The sequence below is a fragment of the Apostichopus japonicus genome, chromosome 18 (genome assembly GCF_037975245.1).
Source record: "Apostichopus japonicus isolate 1M-3 chromosome 18, ASM3797524v1, whole genome shotgun sequence".
NCBI lineage: Eukaryota > Metazoa > Echinodermata > Holothuroidea > Aspidochirotida > Stichopodidae > Apostichopus > Apostichopus japonicus.
The window spans coordinates 734,646-755,133 of record NC_092578.1 but is presented as its reverse complement, the minus strand read 5'-3'; the positions used below and the strand labels follow the sequence as shown (position 1 = coordinate 755,133).

The 20,488-nt window shown below is 37.4% G+C and overlaps 1 protein-coding gene across 3 annotated transcripts in view; it reads right to left on the bottom strand.

Annotated features, from left to right (window-relative positions):
- The window catches only part of LOC139959186 (partitioning defective 3 homolog), a 54,250-nt gene extending 34,190 nt beyond the window's left edge, over window positions 1-20,060 (bottom strand). For 2 of the 3 annotated variants that reach the window (XM_071956788.1, XM_071956790.1), the window contains exons 1-2: window positions 10,708-10,950; window positions 9,498-9,678 (exon numbers count right to left, since the gene is read on the bottom strand). In XM_071956788.1, the coding sequence (XP_071812889.1) occupies window positions 9,498-9,617 (120 nt within the window). In that variant the 5' untranslated portion in view covers window positions 9,618-9,678; window positions 10,708-10,950. Of the gene's footprint in view, window positions 1-9,497; window positions 9,679-10,707; window positions 10,951-19,576 lie in introns of those variants that run through there. The other variant, XM_071956789.1, reaches the window with a different exon arrangement.
- Window positions 20,061-20,488: the final 428 nt, after the last annotated feature.

Here is a 20,488-nt window from a genome sequence, read left to right as displayed (position 1 = left end):
CTTCAAATGCTGGAACTTTTATCCACTCATCCAATAAGTAGGAAGTATACAGTGCAACCTACTGTAGTGCATTGTCATAGCATGCTAACTCTTAACAGATAATTAAAACATGGTGTAACTGCACAGATAAGCTTTATGTCAAAGGGAATGTTAGACAAGTTGTTTTGTTTTTTAACAGTGCGGGCTCACAGATTTCTCACAGTTCAATAATTGCTGGGACAGTCTACCCATGGAGGTAAAAACGTCTCCATGGTCTACCTCATACTGTACAATGGTTGTGGTCAGTAATGGAATAATGAGTGCAAACAGATTATTTGTACCACACTGTGAATCGATCACAGGTTTAGTTTATCTTCTCAGTTGTCAACACTAGGTCTAAATGATACTATTACACTAGTGGAACACCTAATCTCCTTGCAAACAAGCATTTAAACAGCTCGATATGACATGTTATGTTGTTCTCACATTTACCTCTGTGGGTGCTAAGGCCAGCTATGTGTGGTGTTATCATTTAAACACCTCTAGGGTTAACACCTCCAGTGGTGTTTAGGCCCAACCACTGGAGGAGGATTGTCCCTGTTACCACCGGCAACAATGAGAGTACTAGTTAATTCACAGCTTTAGTTTTGTGATATGAAATGACACTGTTAGTATTAAATATTAAAAGGTATATTTTACCCCTGTAGTACTGTACCATGGTAGCATAGACAAGTGACAACTCTTAATCAAGACTAAAAGACCCATTTATGTTACATTTCCTTGAAACAAATACTATAGATAACTAATGAATGGGTGGTTATTACATGGTCTGGTGTGACTTTGGGTTTTGGTCCTGAATCAAATGGTTTTCCACATGGTTACAGAGCTGGGTATCCCAAATACCATCATGATACCTACAAGGAGTATAGATCTGGATACCAAAGAAAACAAAAACTATGAGCCACCCATTCACCTATCATATGAGCAGCTAAATAAACTCCTTCAGTACTACAGGATGTAAGATACTAGGCTACTTGTTTATTCAGAACATTGAAATCTGTGCATATATGTTTATGCAGTGTTGACATGGCCTATTCACAAATAATTGTGACTCAAGTACCTGGAGTGGACTTTCAAGAGTTTGATATTTTGTTTGGACGGATTGCAAATTAAAGCAGCGTTCTTGGTTTTGATGTGCTACGGGTTTGAAGTGACTTCAGAAAAGCAAGCAGGTATCTTCCGTAAATTCTGCTGCTTTAAAGCCTCCCAGACAGTCTTGTAGATACTGTAGGATACCTGTCAAATTAGGCAACAAGCACTATATACAGTAGCATCACCATAGATACACATAGTGACATCCTACCAGCAGACTTTTTATGTAACAGAGAGAGAGAGAGTCAAAAAGGTGAAAAATATCCACTGATGTCACAGATATCCCCTGAAATGAACGTTCTCACAGGCTATCACTGCCTGGCCTTCAACCAACAGAATAGGTACAAACTCTCTGCCTGCCATAGCATGTAATTTAATCTTGTTACAGTAAATACTTTACTGTACATGTGCTGTATGTACAAACATAACAAAACCATACATACAGTAATGTACTGTACATAGAGGAAACCATGACAGATTTCAACTGACGGGGAACCCACTATCATGTTAACCGAGCAGTCCTGTATACTGCAGGTAAAAGGCTTGATGAGGATGCAGTACTGTATGTTGCAGGCTTCACAAAAAAAAAAGAGCTTATTACCAGGCCTGGTCTTATCTCCTGGTCTTATCTAACTCTCCATTTGGAAGGAAGAGGAACTACAAAGTTGCCAATAGTTTGTCTTATCGGGGGCCTGGGATGCAGTTTGATTTCCATATCAACTTGAAAAAAGAGAACTTAACTTATTGTATAGCTAAAGACATACAGTATTGCATGTCCTGTTTCATGCACACAGATATAAATATATTATAAACTTATTTGCAAAGAATCCAACAATAGCCTACCTTACCCCCCCCCCTCCCCACCCTTTCTACAGCACTACTGCTTGTACACAGTATCAGCAACAAGACATATTGGGTGATAAATGGAGAGAATAAGATATATCCTAGTTGCTTTGTTTGGGAAGGGAAAACCTTTTCAGAACAGGTTTTCTGTCAGTAGCCAATTCCTCAGCATTATCTTGCAAGTTTACTTAACGGACATAGCCTGTTCATATTAATTAATGTACATATCAATATGAGTCCTTTAGAAGGTACAGTAGCATGAAACCACTGTCTTGTTTGGATTGAAGTAACTCAGCGCCACCATCAGAAATGGTTGCTATTCAGGACATAGAAATTGGAATATTCTGTTCATGTTTTTCATATCCTATTATCCATCATCTTTTTCTTGAAGTGAATTGATAAACTACCCCAAAACATCACCATAGTAGGTGTTTAACCTTTGATGTATCTCAGAGCCCTTATTTAATTATGTGCACTATACTACAGGCCTATTGGGTAGGAACTGCTTCAAGACTAGTTGGAAGGTTCAACTTGTTTAATTTTGACTACGATAATCCAGGGAGTCGTCGTTGATTCCCAATAGCAACCACCCTGAAATGAATCCATTTCACTCCATCATTGATAACACCCACTTGGCAGCTCATATTACCAACAAATCAAGAAAAATGTTTTGCTTTGTAAATTAATCGGATTAGGTCTGTTTGTGTAAGCCTGTACTTTGGCTACCATTGAAAGAGATACCCGTGTCCCCAGGGGGAGAGAACCAGCTTAGACTACCAGACTCATCAGCAACATTCACACAGTTTCAATATAAACAAGAGAAGTCTCTGTTTCCAATAGGTTCACATCAAAAAATCAAATTCCTTCATCAGTCAAAAAAGTTCCAAATCTTGGGATTTAGCTTCTGTTAGTGGAAAACAAATTCGAAGGCTACCAAAATCTGTTGTTCGCTGCCGCTGTGTGAACATTTGTCAGTGCTGTTGTTGTATTGAGTTCACAGTACTAACCTGATGACAACTGCAGACTTGTATTAACATCTGCTGACTTAGTATGTACAATTCCAACCAACCATGTCCTACTGTATGAATATCCTGTATCATAACCTTAACACCATCTTGTCAAAGAAAATTGGCTACCCTAGGAAGCAGCCAATTGAATCTTACAAGATCTAATGTTGATTCTATGGTAACGGCTGTACCATCTTTCTCATCATTGACAGTTACCCTACTGTACATTAATACAATACACCAAGGCTTTTCCCTCGGATTTCAGCCATTCTATAAAGAATGAGCACATTATATTGGAACATGAAAACATTCAGACCATGACAGATAGTCTTAGCTAGTTAGCTTATAACAAACCATTAGAGGTTCTGAAATCATGGCACTCATGACATACTATGGTTAGGCCTTCAATCACTAATGGTAACTACTATCCCGCAGTATGTACATGTATGCATAATTGCATATTTCATTTATTTAAATTTACAGACCGTTAGTGATCCCTGACCATTGTTGCACTCTTGTCAAAGCATCAATACTTTAGTCATCTGAGTGTTTCGGCAGAAACATGAACATAAACATACAGTTCAACATGTTTGCACTCACATACTTCGGGACCTACAGTACATGCTGTAGCCAGGCTGCAGGCTTCTAAATTTGTTTAATATGCAGGCCCTGCCAACGTCCCCATACACCCACTTCTGTGTTACAGCACATGTGTACCTCGAGTCCGATTTACCTTTCCGACAGATCAGAAACATACCGCACACTGTATGCGAAACAAGAGCACAATAGCACAGCTGTCACCATTGCAGCTTCAAAGTCATACATACTTCTATATCAGAAGATCTCATTATGATTTTGACAACAAACCCAAAACAATCCCACCCTGGTAGGAGGACCCTAGAACGAGCCCAAGCATGACAATATTTGTAACGCTAACATGCCCCGGCCGCTACTTTTTACGAGGGCACTGTTGCGAGAAATGAAATTGAGAAATCTTGCATGGGTAGTAGACTGCAGATTAACAAGTGTTATTGCATACAGTAGGTATGTGTCATCTATCAGTACCAAGCTGGATAGCCATTTACTGTACTTCTCTAATACTATGGTATAGCCCTGTGCAACCAACCATTTTAGGTTTGTTCTTCGGTTTGCAGAAGATCGCTAGAGGTTGCCTTTTAATCTAAACTGATGCTTATCTTCAGTGCACAAGGGAAAAAATTCTTAGTATTGTTCGCTAATAATAGAATACACAGCTAAGCCTGGCTGTTTTGAAATATTGACCAATAAACAAACTTGTTTTTTTTTATTCACACTATTCAGTGTAACAATTTACAACAAAGTATACATTTCAGCATTGAGGAGATTATAATACATGTACAGTATTAAGAGAGTCCTAAACAAGTTGAAAATGCAATGAAACCATTGGTGGCCAACAATGATTTTGCAAAACATTGAAAACAAACTGTATATTAGATTTGTCTCATGTAGTAAAGCCTCACACTGGTAAACCTGGTTGACGTTTTGTTGCAACCCTGCAAAATAAAATTCAACACTCTCAGCCAATCCCTCCCTTGTGTTTTTAATTAAATCCTATTACTAATCCAGTATCATCGTTAACTGTGCTGCGTTTGGTGTGTGTAATACAGAATGGAATCCTGTACCAGATTCCAAAAACATTAACAATTCCAGAGTGTTGTTATGCACACAGTAGTAGTACAATGTCAGAAGTCCTACAAGCCTATACTAGTAAAGGCAGTAGAGCTGGTATAATTATCAAAATTGACTTGTAAAGGTCAAGTACAACTTGCACACAATTTTTGACCTTAACAGATTCCATTCCACAACTGGGACCTGCCTTTGGTGGACTGGAATGCAAAATAAACCTTACAAGTCTGAACTCCAGAACTGTTCAGTTTTATCCCAGGCATTAACTTTCACAGAAGTCTGAGGCAGGATACTTTTGTGTTTGATTTTGTAGCAGCAAGAAACACGACTTAGCTTAACTTACTTGTAATGTCAGGTACAGTATCTCCCATTTGGGAGAAAGGGAAAGAGGGAGGGAGCGAGGGGAGGGGAAGGAGGGAGGGAGCGAGGGGAGGGGAAGGATCGGAGGGAGGGAGAGAAGGAGGGGAGATCACTGTATGGCTTCTTTGAATGAGTTACTACAGTTTTGCAAAGAATGAAGACATTTAAACTTAAATTTAATTTCAATGCCACCAATCTGTGAACAGTACACTACTCTAGTGCTATTGTTTAACACATGGAGACATTTGAAATAAACGTAAGGGTGAAAATTGAACATTAATATGTTACCAATGAAGTATTTATCAAGATGGAAAAATGGGAGAGTGGAGACAGGTTAATGGTTGTGGTGGGGTAGATCATAGATGTATTGCTCAGATGCTCAGAATGGTCATGAATGTAACCAATGCTAACAGTTAGTCAAGTAATGTGCAATCATGGATGACACGTCTACTGTAGGTCAAATCCTGTCCTACTGTAGGTCCATTCTTGTCCTACTGTAAGTTCATTCCTGTCATACTGTAAGTCCAACAGGGAGCTGTTAGAGTAGCAGCTCCCTGGTCCAACTATGGAGGTAAAAACTGTTTTACCACCATGGTCCAACACACATGATACTGTAACCTTTGTCAGCTTTACTGTATTGTAGTTAGAAAAGAAAACCAGCTGCTGTTTGTTAGAGCCTCTGGCACATGACACCTTACTTCCCTTTGAGGGTCATTTTATACAGATATGTTAAATGGACCATGCAGGACATATCAACCTGACATGTGAAAGATGTGAAGTGTGGACATTTTATGCATCATCAGTTAATTTCACTTTCCTCGGATTTAAACCTGACCAGGTTACTTACCACTTCCTAACTTCATGGTCTGTAACTAGTTCCACACACAAAGGTAACTTTTCATGTAGAGTAATTACACACAGGTCAGTAATTTGTAAGAGCTTCAGTTGCCCCCCTCCAGCATCACCCTTCAGTCAGTCACTTTCATGTAGAATGGGAGTTCACTGAAGTGTATCTAACACTATTCTTAACAGATTGTCAAACATTCCTCTGACCGACCATATGATGAGTGTCATGAAGCATGCCTAGCAGTATGACTTGTACAAACACACTGTAGTAGATGAAAGCAATGTAGTTTTGCATATATATATAAAAACAGGACAGCAGATTTGTTAACTTAGAAATTGATGGAATCCCATTGCTAAGTTCTGGTCAGTTGAAACTAGTTTTTGACACATTTGACAGTAGTACAGTACTAGGAATTGCAATAATCACACATTGAGACCCCTGATGGTTAATAATCACCACCACATCACTTCAATCCTTGCCATCTAGAGTCAAAATGCACAGAGAGGACTTTGACTTTTACCAGGCTTACAGTCATGTTTTCTTTACTGAAAAACCAAATAAAATTGCAATTAGGACATAGTTGACAGCTGTGAATATTAAATACAGAACCAACCCTTTGGAATGTTTTCCCCTAATGTACGGTGAATGCAAAAATGTCACTATCAAAGATTCCCAGTATCTCCAAAGACTATAGGTTTCACTATTTCTTTCTTCAAAGAGTAAAACCAATACCGAGCTGCCAACCTCTAATGTGTGTGTGAGTATTCAATGATATTCAACTGTCAGGACTGAGGAGTAGTCATATGACACCAACTTTCAAAACAAACAAAATAAATTATGGAATCTTGAGATAAAAACCTTTTTCTTTGTTTTCTTTCAAAAGATCGAAATGTCGTCTACTGTAGGAATACAATAAAGAAGCTTAATTACTACAGTTTGACAGATTTTGGATGAGTACTGTCTCAAAGAGTAAGAGTTGTGTCTGAATCCTTAGGCAACTCCCTAAAGGCATTATCTACTAGATTATGCATAGATATTGGCTAATTAGCATGAACCAGATACACATAGAGTAATTGGTACCATATTGCACATACTAGCAATTGACTACATAGGGGTGTGTGAGTAATTACAGTACTAAATTATAGCCTACTTGGTTGTTAATGTAAGACACTGCATTTGATCTGTAAATACTATACAGCTGTACCGGCAGCTCTCAGGTAAACCCATCAATTAGCAGCGTTCAACTCCCAATCTCCCAGGCCCAATGGATTTCGATGTGGCAGTCAGACACAGTGCATGTTCTGATAATAACTGTGTCACTGTCTGGACTCTTCTTTATCTTTTGAATCCTGTGCATTCTTCCTGATTATTACAGAAATGCAATACAACCACCAATACCTTATGGATCTTCCAGATGTGCCACAAATGATAAATGTTTTAGTACTGTGCCATCACTGACCTACTTGAAGGCCACACTAATATCTTCCTTTCAAATCATTGTAAAAGTAAAACACCTGAGTTTGCAATTGTTGGTGATCAATATTTATCCACACAAACATGTCTGTTTCACCATCTTTTAATCAGCCCAGTTTGTATTAACTAAGAGTGTGTTCTGAATCAAGTTTTTCTTCGCTGGCGCTGCTGATCTACAAGCCCTGATGACTAACTGTATTCTTTGAAGTTTCCTTGTTTATAAAGAATGTAGATTTTGAGTTGAGACAGTTAAAAAACAGTGAATTAAATCACTAAGTTCTTCATTACAGCTAAGGTTTGCAACATGGTATAGGGTAAGAAAGCACACATTGGAGAGACTAGTAATCTATGAGCGCTCTTAAATAACTAAATATGTTACATTTTCATCACTTTTACAATCACAGAGAATTTGTGACTTCATCTCCTGCAAAATGTGCAAAAGAAAGAAAACAATCAGTTGTAGTAACTGAACAAAATGACCCACATGTCGTATTCGAAAGTTCAGTGTCTTAGAAAAAGTGCAAGCACATTCCAAAGTTATTTCCCACCAACTGTTCAGACTGTTACAGACTAATTAGGCTTATTGAAGAACCAGCAGCAGAAACTACCAGGCACTACTGTACATCACCTTACAATGTGCTCTAGAAGTGTTGCTGAATTGAGTGGTGATACTAGCATTATTGTTTCTCAAACACAGCATGAATTTGGGGAGGGGAAGGTTGGAAGTTCGGTAAGAAAGAGGATATTAAATATAATAACAGTTTCCCATCTTTGTACTTCATTCTGCAACATCACAAGACAAGAGTCCAACTTAGATGGTATTTTTGGTTATGATAAATCTTACTGGTTTATATATACAATCCAATGTATTCCGGGCAATTTCCGTAAAATTTTATATCCACTATGAAAACGTATGTGTAAACACTTTGGATGGTAGAATGAGAAGGAAGGGCAACGACCGGAGGAGCCGGTTGCTGAGGGTGCACAGTGTTAAAAGATTACCAGAGCATACTAGACACGGTAGAATGAGGTGCTAAGGTTGTGAGGAGACAGGTAAGCGAGGAACAAAGTAAATAAATTGTTCTCTTTTTAACATGATGGTGGATTAAGAAGTCTTACTACAGCATACTTAAAACTTGAGCAGTGTGATGATCATGTATGAAAACTGGCTCAGGTTAAAATCAGGTTATACCTGGAATCACTTTGAATAAGTAATATTCACACATAACTGGATGCCCTGCATTCTAACCAAGAGATCTCAAGTGATAGTACATCATCAGTCAAAATACAAAATTTTATTTCTTCCACAAAATTAATGTGTGGGTTACTTCTTTTCTTTTTCATTTACAAACCTCTCAGGTAAGTGGCTAATTTTGATGTTACTGGTGCACCAAATATCAGGTAATCCAGGTACCTGCCCAACTTGTTATTACCTGGTTCTGAAACTTCCATTCGATTCCATGGTTTTAAATACTTTTTATAATGGCAAGGTGACTTTCACTAAGCCTATATCAATTTTACTGAAGCTGCACCAACCACTTAATCATGGATATTTACTCCAGAACAGAAACCTTTTAATGAACAACAGGCACAATTTAATTAATTCTGAAGTTTTTCATTGGTATCCCTTAAAAGTTTTGCCCAATTTATTTGCTCCTGGGATGACTTTGGTTGACTGAACATGTATGCAGATAACTTTTCCAGGAACATATGAGTCTTGATAACCACTTTGCATGATATCTTCAGATTAAGGTTAAGTACTGTAGGTGCAAAATACAGCTTTAAAGCAAACCTTCTCTCAGTAATCAGCTTGCAGAGATTTCTAAAGTATCCTGGAAGAAGTGTTAAGTGTTTTTCCTTTCCAATAGGACAATAGGCTTACTTCACCCATCAGAACAAGTATCCCTGTTATAATGCATCCTAAAAGACTTATAGCACAAGTACAGCAGCATGGGTATAAGTATGAGTACAAGGCCCTATGCAGGAGTATAAACTTTTATATTAGTTCCGATGCTATTGGAAATAACTTGAGTATGAGTACAAATCCTCAAGGAGCGAATACAGGTACATCGCTAGAATGCAAACTTGTTTGAGTACAGACTCACTACAAATCTGATTTAGAGTATCCAGGCTATTAATAGAGAATTTCTAACCATAACACTTGGACCTACCTTTCCCAATGCTTTCCTGTATCGTTGTATAGATTTCTCTATGAGGTCCTGTACAGTAAGGGCACCATCTCCACAAGGAACGATGATCTTGACTGGACCAAAACACACCGTAACTTTCATGGTGTTTCGTCGTAGGTGGTGTTCTACCAACCTAGTTGCATAGACTGGTTATTTTGCCATTCTGTAGGGAAACAAGAAGATCTGAAATGTTTAATCTCTTAAGTTTTGGAAGTATATTTTATTTGATAGAGGTAGTAACTTATGCCCAGTCATGCAGGAATATTGACTTAGCCAAATAAATATCTCTCTAGATAATGGAAAATGCTTTGATGGTGAAAATGAAATACTTTCAGCTATTTCAATTTATTGCAAGTAAATAGAACGAAAGTGCACATATATGCATAGTTACAATCAAAGGAAGATGACTACTTGAAAAATATCAGGTGACATTCATAATTTTGAGGGTGCAAAAGTGAATACCAAGCGCTGTTTTAACTGCTTCTATTATTAAAGGAAAGCAACCCAGTAATATGGTTTTCATTATATTTTATTCTCATTGGACAACAAATGCACATTTTTTTCTAGATAATGGGCCTTTATAAATCTTTTCTTTTCTTTTAATACTATAGAAGTTAGCCCTGCGTAACACCAAAAGACGTTTATAGCATGCAGATATGTGGCAACATAAATTTGTAATGAAGATACATCCAAGTTTGTTTTGCCTTATCCTTACACTACAGGGATTTGTTGTGATTAAGCTTTAGTTTTATACAGTATGAAAGTATCAAGTGCATGCTGGTTTTCACTTTTATGCCTTGAATCATATTAATTTGAGGGCAAGTAAGATATAAGTCTGTTACTGTTTAGGGTCTATGCAATTGCCTGATAACCTACAACTTTTATAGACCAAGGCCTAGCTTATGTAGGCCTATGTGATATAGGCTCAGGCCTAGGCTAGTCTACTCATACTACTTAATTGGTAAGGCTAACTTGAGCAAACTGATATTTTTGCTATCATGTAATATTTATTAAGTTTTATTAACCATGAGTTCATACCCTAACCGACGAAGAAAGTATAGGGCTTGCCCAAGTTATGCCTTAGTCGAACCTGAAGTTGCAATGCAACTTAGGCTGGTCCTGAAGTTAGGCTATTTTAGGCCTAGGCTGGTCTATTTGAAAAGCCGATGTTTGTTGTCCAGCGCAGACTTACCATTAACGTTAAATTAATAAAAGACACCCGTCAAATGTGTATCAGATATGAAAATAATTGAGAAATAACACACAAAAGACACGAAATAGAACCTCGGTAACTTTCGTGACAGTTTGTCGTAAATTAACAATACGTTTGTGACTTATGTTGATGTATTAATCCGTAGGCCTATACTGTCTTACAGTTAGGCCAACGTTGGTACTTCATCTAAGCGAAGTTTAGTTGCGCATTGCAGTATGTGTACTATATATTGTAAACAGTGTATAGCTCGTATGGCAATACCGTACAACGTATTCTGTACGGAGCTGTATGCTAGCAAAGTGCATGCGATGTGCAATAGAGTCATAACACTGGTTGTTGTGATTCCGTATATGAATATTCATACATTCCTGCATACTTGGGTCACCATCAGATAACTAGGGCTGACCGTACTAGATAATTTTCACTCAGCTATACCAATTAATTACAGACGGAAAACAGTGTTATTATCAAACTGGACGATATAAACTACTTCTTAACTTTTGCTTTAAAGATCCTGTTACTAAAGTTTCTCTAATATGAAAGAAACGACCTAAAATAGAAGGGGGAAGTGATAGCTCTGTTGATTTAGCATGTCAAATCTTCCGTTTTGGTCACCAGATTGGAAAATACATTTTCCAAGGTCATAAATATGAGTGATGAGTCAATGAATTTGATGAAAAGCTGATGATTAAAAAGCGAAGGGCGTTCCTCGGAGTGGAATCGTATTACGCCCACATCAGTGTATCTTTTCCTCTTCTTTTTAAGTTCTATCAAGGTATTTGTGAATCTAAAATTAGATTCGTTCGTTCGGTACAATTTTTGGTATTATTAGGTAGAATGCAATTGACAGTCAGCGGAGAAAGGCGCCAAACGGATGGGAAGGACATATGGATATACAGAAGCTGAAGTAAGAACCTGTCATCGGTTCATTGTCTTAATGTTCAGCTGTCGATGTAACTAACGGCCATGGATAACTTGACATTTTCTCGGGGAAGGTAGATTTATATGTCAGTGTGCTAGGTGCAATGAAGAATTACTTAGCGCGGGCAGATAAGAAACCTACCAGGAACATGCATGTTTCAAAAGAAAATTTCCTGAAAGTGGATCTTGATCATACATATCGAAAATAAAAAAAAGTGAAAAGAAATACCGGTATGCCCACAATCTTGTATTAATCAGGCGATACGGACACTAAAGGCTTGCCCGCTGCATATTGTTCTGATCTTTATTTTATATATTTTTTTTCAAGTTTACTCGTGTAAACAACTGACCCAAATTGTTGGAATTCGAGACCCCATCCACCCTACATCATCCTGGATCCCATCCCACTCTGCCTCCCCCCGCCCCCCACCCTCACCCAAAACTTAGTAGTCTAGTGCCAACATAATCAAAAGCCGTAAGTGCAATGCTCCTCATTGCAACGCCTCACAGCACTCAGTGAGTTCACTGAAACTAGCATCAACTTGGCGCTAGTATAGTGTCGCGCAGACTCGCATGTGAAATGAATTATTCTTCTGATTCGTACAGAGTCCTTCAATATAATAGAATTGTACGGCCCGAACAATGATACGTATTTTACAACATTGTAAGGATCAATTTCCGATATACTGTAATATCTCGCTCATAAAATCGCTATAGAACTTCGATCCTTTACTACAACAACTATTCTCGCAGATGAGAACAGGAGAACAACGCCTTTGAACGCTTGGCGTTTGAGAACGCGAATTTACTATGAGCAATATTACATATACATTATATTTTCTCATGTTTTCTTACATATTGTGAGCACGGCTCGACTTGGTAGCGCAAACCATGACCAGATCGATATGCCCTTTCCAATAATAGCCACGGCGCCTTCTCTGCGCGTTATAGCAAAAGACCGTTGTGGGGGTTATAGCCCGTATAGTACATGCTACAGGTGTTTATCAAGGTTTTTCGGCAAAATGCTCTTCTTTTGTTAGAATTTTTGCCGCATTCGATTTACAACGCTATATTCAGCTCCATTTTGGAATGGTTATATGATGGAATATATACACATGCCTCTATACAAACAGGTCTAATTTCGAATCTACTCTAATTATATAGGCCTATATCAACTATAATTTTTGGAAGAAAACGGGGCGAAACATTATGAATTTTCCCTATCAATAAGGATGGTATAGAAGTAGATTAACTCTACACATTGACACTGGACCCGAACACAAATTTCCCATTTCTTTTCCCCCTGGCTCTGTTTGATCGAACCTTGGAATCGTTTGTGTCTTTCAACTTCATCTGTACTTGACCCAATAATATGATTAACAGTGAAATAATAAGCAATCATGCTTAAATTTCACCAATATTTATTTACTGCCACCTTCAAACACCTTTTATATTGTCTGAACATCTATTTTTTCATGAGTCTGTAACACTAGTTGTGGTCTCATCTATTCCTTTACATACAATGAGCAAGGCATGTCTTGTCTGAATTAAAGCCTATACATGTAGGCTACCATCAAGCGACGCTCACGGTCAACTCTTTGTTTCTCTTTATGGATACCAAATTAAACACAATTACGACCCTCCCGTATAGCACAGAGGCGGGTATAACCAGGGAGTTGTTTCATAACAACTACCTGGTATAACCATAACGGTTTCAGCCTATGTATACTTGTACTATAAATTATGCAACTGCATTAATAACTACTCTCTTGAAACAATAGACCTATAAATACCCAACGGTGACTTCATGAAAAACGTTTTTCACTCGAGTAATTTTGTTTGGGGAATATGAATTATACCCCCTTCAGAACGAGTGCATAAACAACACAACTGCAGAAGCCTGACGCTAAAGGAGTTCAAAATAGGTCAAAGTGAATGACCAGAATATAGGAGGGATTTAGGCTTCCAAGAAACTATTAAGAGGTTACTATTTAAGTAGGGCATGTGATAATACATCGCTGCTCTAGAGAGGTTGTTTGTACTTTCTTAAAGGTACATGCTATTGTATTGGGTTAGTATACGTTTGGATAATTCTGTTCAATTTAAGTTATGCAATATTTATATATATAGGTATCACTGAATTATGTAAGAGATCTAAAATGTGTTTCAAACTGTTTGGCGCCCTCTATTGTGTATTAGTAACCGTTTAATCCCCCCCCCCCCCTAGCCCACTCATACACAAACACATAATTTATTTTCTATATCATTTCATTTGTAAATTATAATTGTCTTTAATTCCATCATTCCCAGCGCAAATTTGGTGAATTCTATGATACAGAGTTTTTACTAGTAACTTATAAGTTTTCTTATAACGGCCAGTAGATTGAAAATTGGTAGTTTGTGGTTCATTGATTCCATGAGACAGTGTCACGACCTGCTATATTATACGTTAATCAATCAATATTCATAAACGAGCAATTAGGCCTACTCATTTTCATGCGTTTCAAAAATGTTGCCACACGTATGTCAAATTACTTTCAAAATATTGTTTTTTAATTACATGCAGGAAGCAATTCGGTTCCATTTAAAAAAAAAAATCTTTATTATTTTAACTCAACACTTGACTTTAATTAAGCTAATGAACTACAGTGCTACTGCACACGGTGTGACAATGTGTCGTAAGATAGGAAGAACGTGATAGCATCGAAATAGCGATAGCATCGAGAATGCAATGTCGCTCCGAAAGAGAGACATATAGCAGCGGAAATGCGATAGTATACTGAGACAAAAAAGTAGCATCGAAAATTTCTATAACAACAGTTCAACGAGGCTTAGATCTGTATACGATAATTCTTTTCCTTTTCTTTTTCATCTTTGTCTATAATATATGGAACTCAGTTATGTATGCATAGCTATAAATATATGTCGAGGGGACCCTGGGAGGTGCTTTGTAGACCGAACCCATCTTGGCGTCTGATGTTGCCGACGTCTGTTGCTCTAATCCGTTGAGAGTGATATACTCACCTTGTTTAATTTATAATTCCATGGTCCTGTTTGTAGCTTGTAAAGATAGCTCAGGTGTAACAATTGTCTCACACGCAAACAATGCTTGTCTAAAATAGAGTATCGACTCTCTCAAGAGAGTTGTGAGACACAATGAAGGTCAGACTGTAGTTTAAACACTGTCGCAAGTTTACAGCCGCAAACAATTTTGATAATTTCACGAAAAAAATGATTATATTACAGGTACAAATATGGATGCTTAATTGTTTCATTTAAATACGGCATATCTCGTAGAGATATCGAATTTACATCTGTCATACTTTTCTAATCAATTCGTTAGCTTTATATATATTTATTAAATTTGATCATAATGAAAAACGTACTAAACCTCTAGTTTTGTATACCGGTACATGATTTTGAATGACGTATTAAATATACAATGCATGGAATGGTTGTACGGTATACTATTATTGCCATCACTAAATGTGGAATTTTAAACTATGTATAAGGACATTGCTCAATTCAAGGAGCGAAAAACTCAATTTTCTGATCGAAATGAGTGTGTGCGAAAATTAAGGTATTGTAATGTCAAACACATACTAATGTGACGTCACTCTTTGATAAGGGTGAAATCCACTTCTCTATAGAGCCGTCCCCATGGCAACTGTCAATTCCAATTCACATTCTTTGAAAATTAAACTAGGTAACACTGCTTCTGTACCACCATATCTTCCTGCTTTATATTATCGAAATTCATAATTGGCAAAACAACGGAGCTCGTTGAATCGAGTCTGTAGAAACTCGTCTAGCTTACATTTTAGATTTGGGGTGCTCGTCCATTAAACTTCTACAGAAAATTGGTGACGATGAGAAAAATATTGAATATATTGAGCAATACTTATATACCACAATTGAACCCGTTCATCATTGGAACTGTGTGTGACGTAGATTGGATCAAGACAACCATACGCAAATTAATACACACGCATATCACACTTTACACGTACCGTGTGGCGGGTAAAGGCTAATGAAAGCTCTCCTTGTGTGTGCTGTTTGTTTGGGGTCAGGATTGCATTGTTACATGGTAACGATATTCAATAATGTTGAACTATGAAGCTCAACTTTCCTCGTTAGCCAAACATTTTGTCCTTATTTGGGCTAACTGAATATTGGAATAACTAAAGCACTAACAGTTTCTTGTTTCATTCATTACCCGAGGATAACAGTTGTTCATCGAAAACAGGCACAAATGTTGTTGTTTCAACTTTTCTCCATAATTTACCATATAATATTTTAATACCTTAATTACATTCAAAACCTTTCATTTCAATCATAGCTTTATATTCAACACACAGTGGGTTTTACTTCCGGCCGATGATATGTTTGCTTGCAGTTACAGCCTGCAGTTGTCGAAAGTTCTGAGTCGTTTGCCGAAATGGATTAGCTATATAACCTTTTAATCCACTCACATACCTTCGGGCTAATTCCATACCTAACGTGTCTTATATTGCTAGACTTCATACTTAAATGTGTAAAGTTTAATTTTAAGCATTACATATTTTATCCATTCAACGAGTGCAGGACGGATTTCGTAATTTTTTTTTCTTTTTTCTATTGACTTAACCTAGTATAGTCCAGCCAGTTTGATGGATGGGTCAGTCTGTGGTATTCATATTTTTCGTAGCCGTTAAGTGATATATATGTTACACCTGCATGCACTGATGGACCATACAATGATTGCATAGGCGTAGGAGGCGGGGGGGCTGGGGGGCTGCAGCCCCCCCCAACCAATTTTTTTGGTGAAAATTCGGGCAATATGCTTAGAATTTTTCGGGCACCTACTGGAAGAATAATAATTTGCAATGTGTTTTTCATTTTTTTTGGTGAAAATTCGGCAATATGCTGAGAATTATTCGGGCATCTACTGAAAGAATAATAATTTACAATGTGTTTTTCAATATTTTGGTGAAAATTCGGGCAATATGCTGAGAATTTTTCGGGCACCTACTGGAAGAATAATAATTTGCAATGTGTTTTTCATTTTTTTTGGTGAAAATTCGGCAATATGCTGAGAATTATTCGGGCATCTACTGAAAGAATAATAATTTACAATGTGTTTTTTCAATATTTTGGTGAAAATTCGGGCACTATGCTGAGAATTTTTTCGGGCACCTACTGAAAGAATAATAATTTGCATTTTTTTTCCAATTTTTTTTGGTGAAAATTTGGGCAATATGCTGAGAATTTTTCGGGCACCTACCAGTGGCGGAGCGTCCATACAATCAAAGGGGGCAGATGTCCCCCTGACGGACTCAAATGGACTGCTGGCGCCTTTCAGCTTTTTACCACTTTTTACTTATTCGCGATTATTGACTTTTTATTGTGCTCTCAAATACCTATTGACATTTGTCACATTTTGTTGGTGCAATTTTCTGACAAATGGCGATGACACCTATTTATTCTTCGTTTATCTGCAAATTAGCAAGGCCCGGAAAGGGTCATTTCCGACGATCTAGGGAGTAACTTTACTCAAAAAATTTCTGTACGCTCCGCGCCAACCTGTGGTGGCGCTCCGCTTAGATAGTGTCAAAAGCGCCCCTACAGACCATTCTCTCCCCCCCCCCCTGACCAATACCCCCTAGCTCCGCCACTGGCACCTAGTGAAAGATGAAGAATTTACAATGTGTTTTTCAATGGTTAAACTTATATTATTATATTAATAACAAGGAAAATGATTTTATGTTATTGGCAGGTGATGTAATAACTGATGGATGCCTATATGATATGCACATTAACATGTGGAACGCGCGCGGAGCGCGCGAAAAAATTTTGGTTATATTTTTCGGGCAAGTCGTTACAGCCCCCCCAAATCAAATGAGGCTCCTACGCCTATGAATGATTGTGCCTTAAGCTATCCTTTCATAATTCTTTCTTTTCTGTTGCAGTGTCAATGTTCATGGTCTACACTGGCGCCGTAAATTGCTACGTGAAACCTGATGTCACGTTCGTTTTCATAACCGATATTTAACTCTAGAATATATTGTTCGCATCTGCGTCGAAAGACGGACTTAACACGTCCATTAACGTTCTCGGAAAAACCATATAGGTTGAAACAAAGTTTGCTTGTTTGATGTTGTAAAGTTTTAACAAAACATTGATTTCTTCACCCTGTCTCATGAGACGGAGACGATACCCCGTAGGCGGAACTGATCCGTAGGCGAAATACATCAACATCCGTGTCATAGCCCCTCTTGAAATTTGGAAGTATTGCTCTGAGAAACGGGTATAACTGTTTTGACTTTTAAATATACAAACCGTCATCAGTTACACACATATGCTTTGACGGTAGCCATTGGCAATATTTCTGTTGTCTCACTGAAACTCATCTAGATTAGGTGAATAACCACTTGACTAGCCAGAGGGGATGGTTTCTAGGACCACCCGTGTGTCCATTAAGCAACCAAAAAATGAATAAATAAATATACAAAAAAAAAAACGAATGACGAAAGATGACAATTAAAAGAGATTTTTGAGTTGATTTTGGTAAATTTCCAAATGTCGATGACATAAATCCCTATATAACAATGATTTTCATTTGCCCACTAAATCCTTAAGTTTATCTTAAAACAATGAAGACAAAGTAATTTCGGCCCCAAAAATTGATCCGAAGTTATATTTTTAGAAAATAAGTTCTATCTGCCCGTCCCCGGAAAAGCTTTAGGACCCCCTAAATAGGTATTGGCGAAAGGCAGTTTGGACTACAAGGTTAGTTAGTACTGAAACAATACGTAGGCCTACATGTAGATAGGGAATCATAAGGAGGGAAATAAAAAGTAACATACGTATAAGCCCAAAGAAAAACGTTTGCTTTAACAGAGGGAAGTTATTTCGTGGCGTTCGCTAAATTTAAGTTGATTTTCACAGTTGAAGCACAAAAGATCAGTCATCTGGGTACACGAAAGTGGGATAGAAGCTTGTGGATGTGTCATAAATTTGAATCTCAGGGAGATTTGAAAACATATTTCGAAGGAGGAAGTTCGGCCTATGTAAAATAACGACAACGACAACATACATTCTCCGACCTAGACATTTTTCTAAAACGGTCTGACTACTGAAATTACTTTTATATTGACAACAATAAACATCGATGGTGACAGGAAGATCATTAAGAAGATAACATATTTAATAGAATAACTTCTAATTAACACAACTGAGCCACGAGGTCCAAAAAATGTTGATCTTGACGAAAATTTAATTCGTTGTTTTTCTTGTACTTTAGTTGCAAAAAAAAAATTGTTTTGAAAAAAATATATGTGTGTGTTTGTGTGTGTGTAAGTATATGTATATACAGCTAACTGAGAAAACATTTGTAATACGTCCCAACCTGATAATTTAGTTCGGAATGTGGTCTCGGATGTACATGTTTTTACTCTTATACTATATTTTGTCTTAAAGACCCGAATTCGTAGATTCTATTATTTACGGTACATTCTGAGTTTGGTTTATTTTGTCATTAGATTTGGTAAAGAAGATGTCGGTAAACATAAGCAGATACGGTAAAATTATTAACTTCTTATCTTTCTTCACAAATTAGGCAATTAGCCGGGAGTTATTTTATATACCTTACTTAGTCTCAACAGTTATACAATATTGCTTCGAGTCCCAATGGCTATAAATAATCTAGGCTGCATGGGCCCTCCACTGCAATAACAACGGCCCATGGTAGGTTTTACTACAGTGTGTTTTTGTGTAAATCAGCAGATTCTCAAACTATTGAAACTATTTTAATGATAGAACAATACTTTCTGCTGAGAGTTTGAAAATAGACTAGCATTTGTCGAAACAAGTAAGTTGCAAACGCATTTAGCTAAGGATATACAATACATATATATGAAAAGACATTTCTGGCAATATTTCCCCTTACCTTTCTTTCAGTTCACTGTTCAAAAGAAATCGTTGATCCCGTCAGAAGTACCGCAGCCAAGAAACTCGAGGAAATTATTGGGAATAAAGCTTTATAGTTTGTATTCCTGCCCTGTCGACAAAAATCCACAAAATTAAACCACTTCACTGCTAAATTAATGATGTTTCGTTAAATAGCAACACACAAAGATGATATAAGAATTTAAACATGGACAAGTTTGCCAAGTGACTATGAAGTTTAATGATTGATACGAGATATGTCAGATGAAGGAGTTGAAAGCAATAGACGGAGGGCGATTAACCGACGGAGAGAAGTAAAAAGTAGCCGCTGCAGGCAACAAGTTCCTTCTTAACCTCGGAGAACAAAATTATGTGTGTATTTGTGTTGTGTATCGGTACGGGGTCGATTCTCGCTTTGCATGGTCTGATGTCCCTAGGCAAAGAGGAGGCACTGTTTACAAGACGTATTCCAAGCGTGTTATGATGAACTGCGGACCGTCATACTTGACATTTTAAAGAAGTTTGATGAAACCTTGACATGACGTCATCGCGGCGGTTTCGATTGTTCAGTATATATATATTTCTTAGTAAAAGTGAAATTTCAAGAATGAAAAATAAACGTAAATAGGCGGATCAGATTTCAAAGGTATATTTGCCAGGAATAATGTCAAATCGTTATTTACAACGAAGTTTTCAATGTGTACCATCGCGCGATACACACATGCATGTGATAATCATTGTAGTCTTTACCAGGAAGTGTGTTTACATACGGGTAGATTTAAATAGCTGACTTCCGTCCACATCAACTAATAACGTCTGTAGTATCACGTGATACATTTCCATGTTATTTTTACGTTAAAGTAACTGCACGTGTAAACTGATTGCCCTGTAACTATATTGTCCCATGCATGGT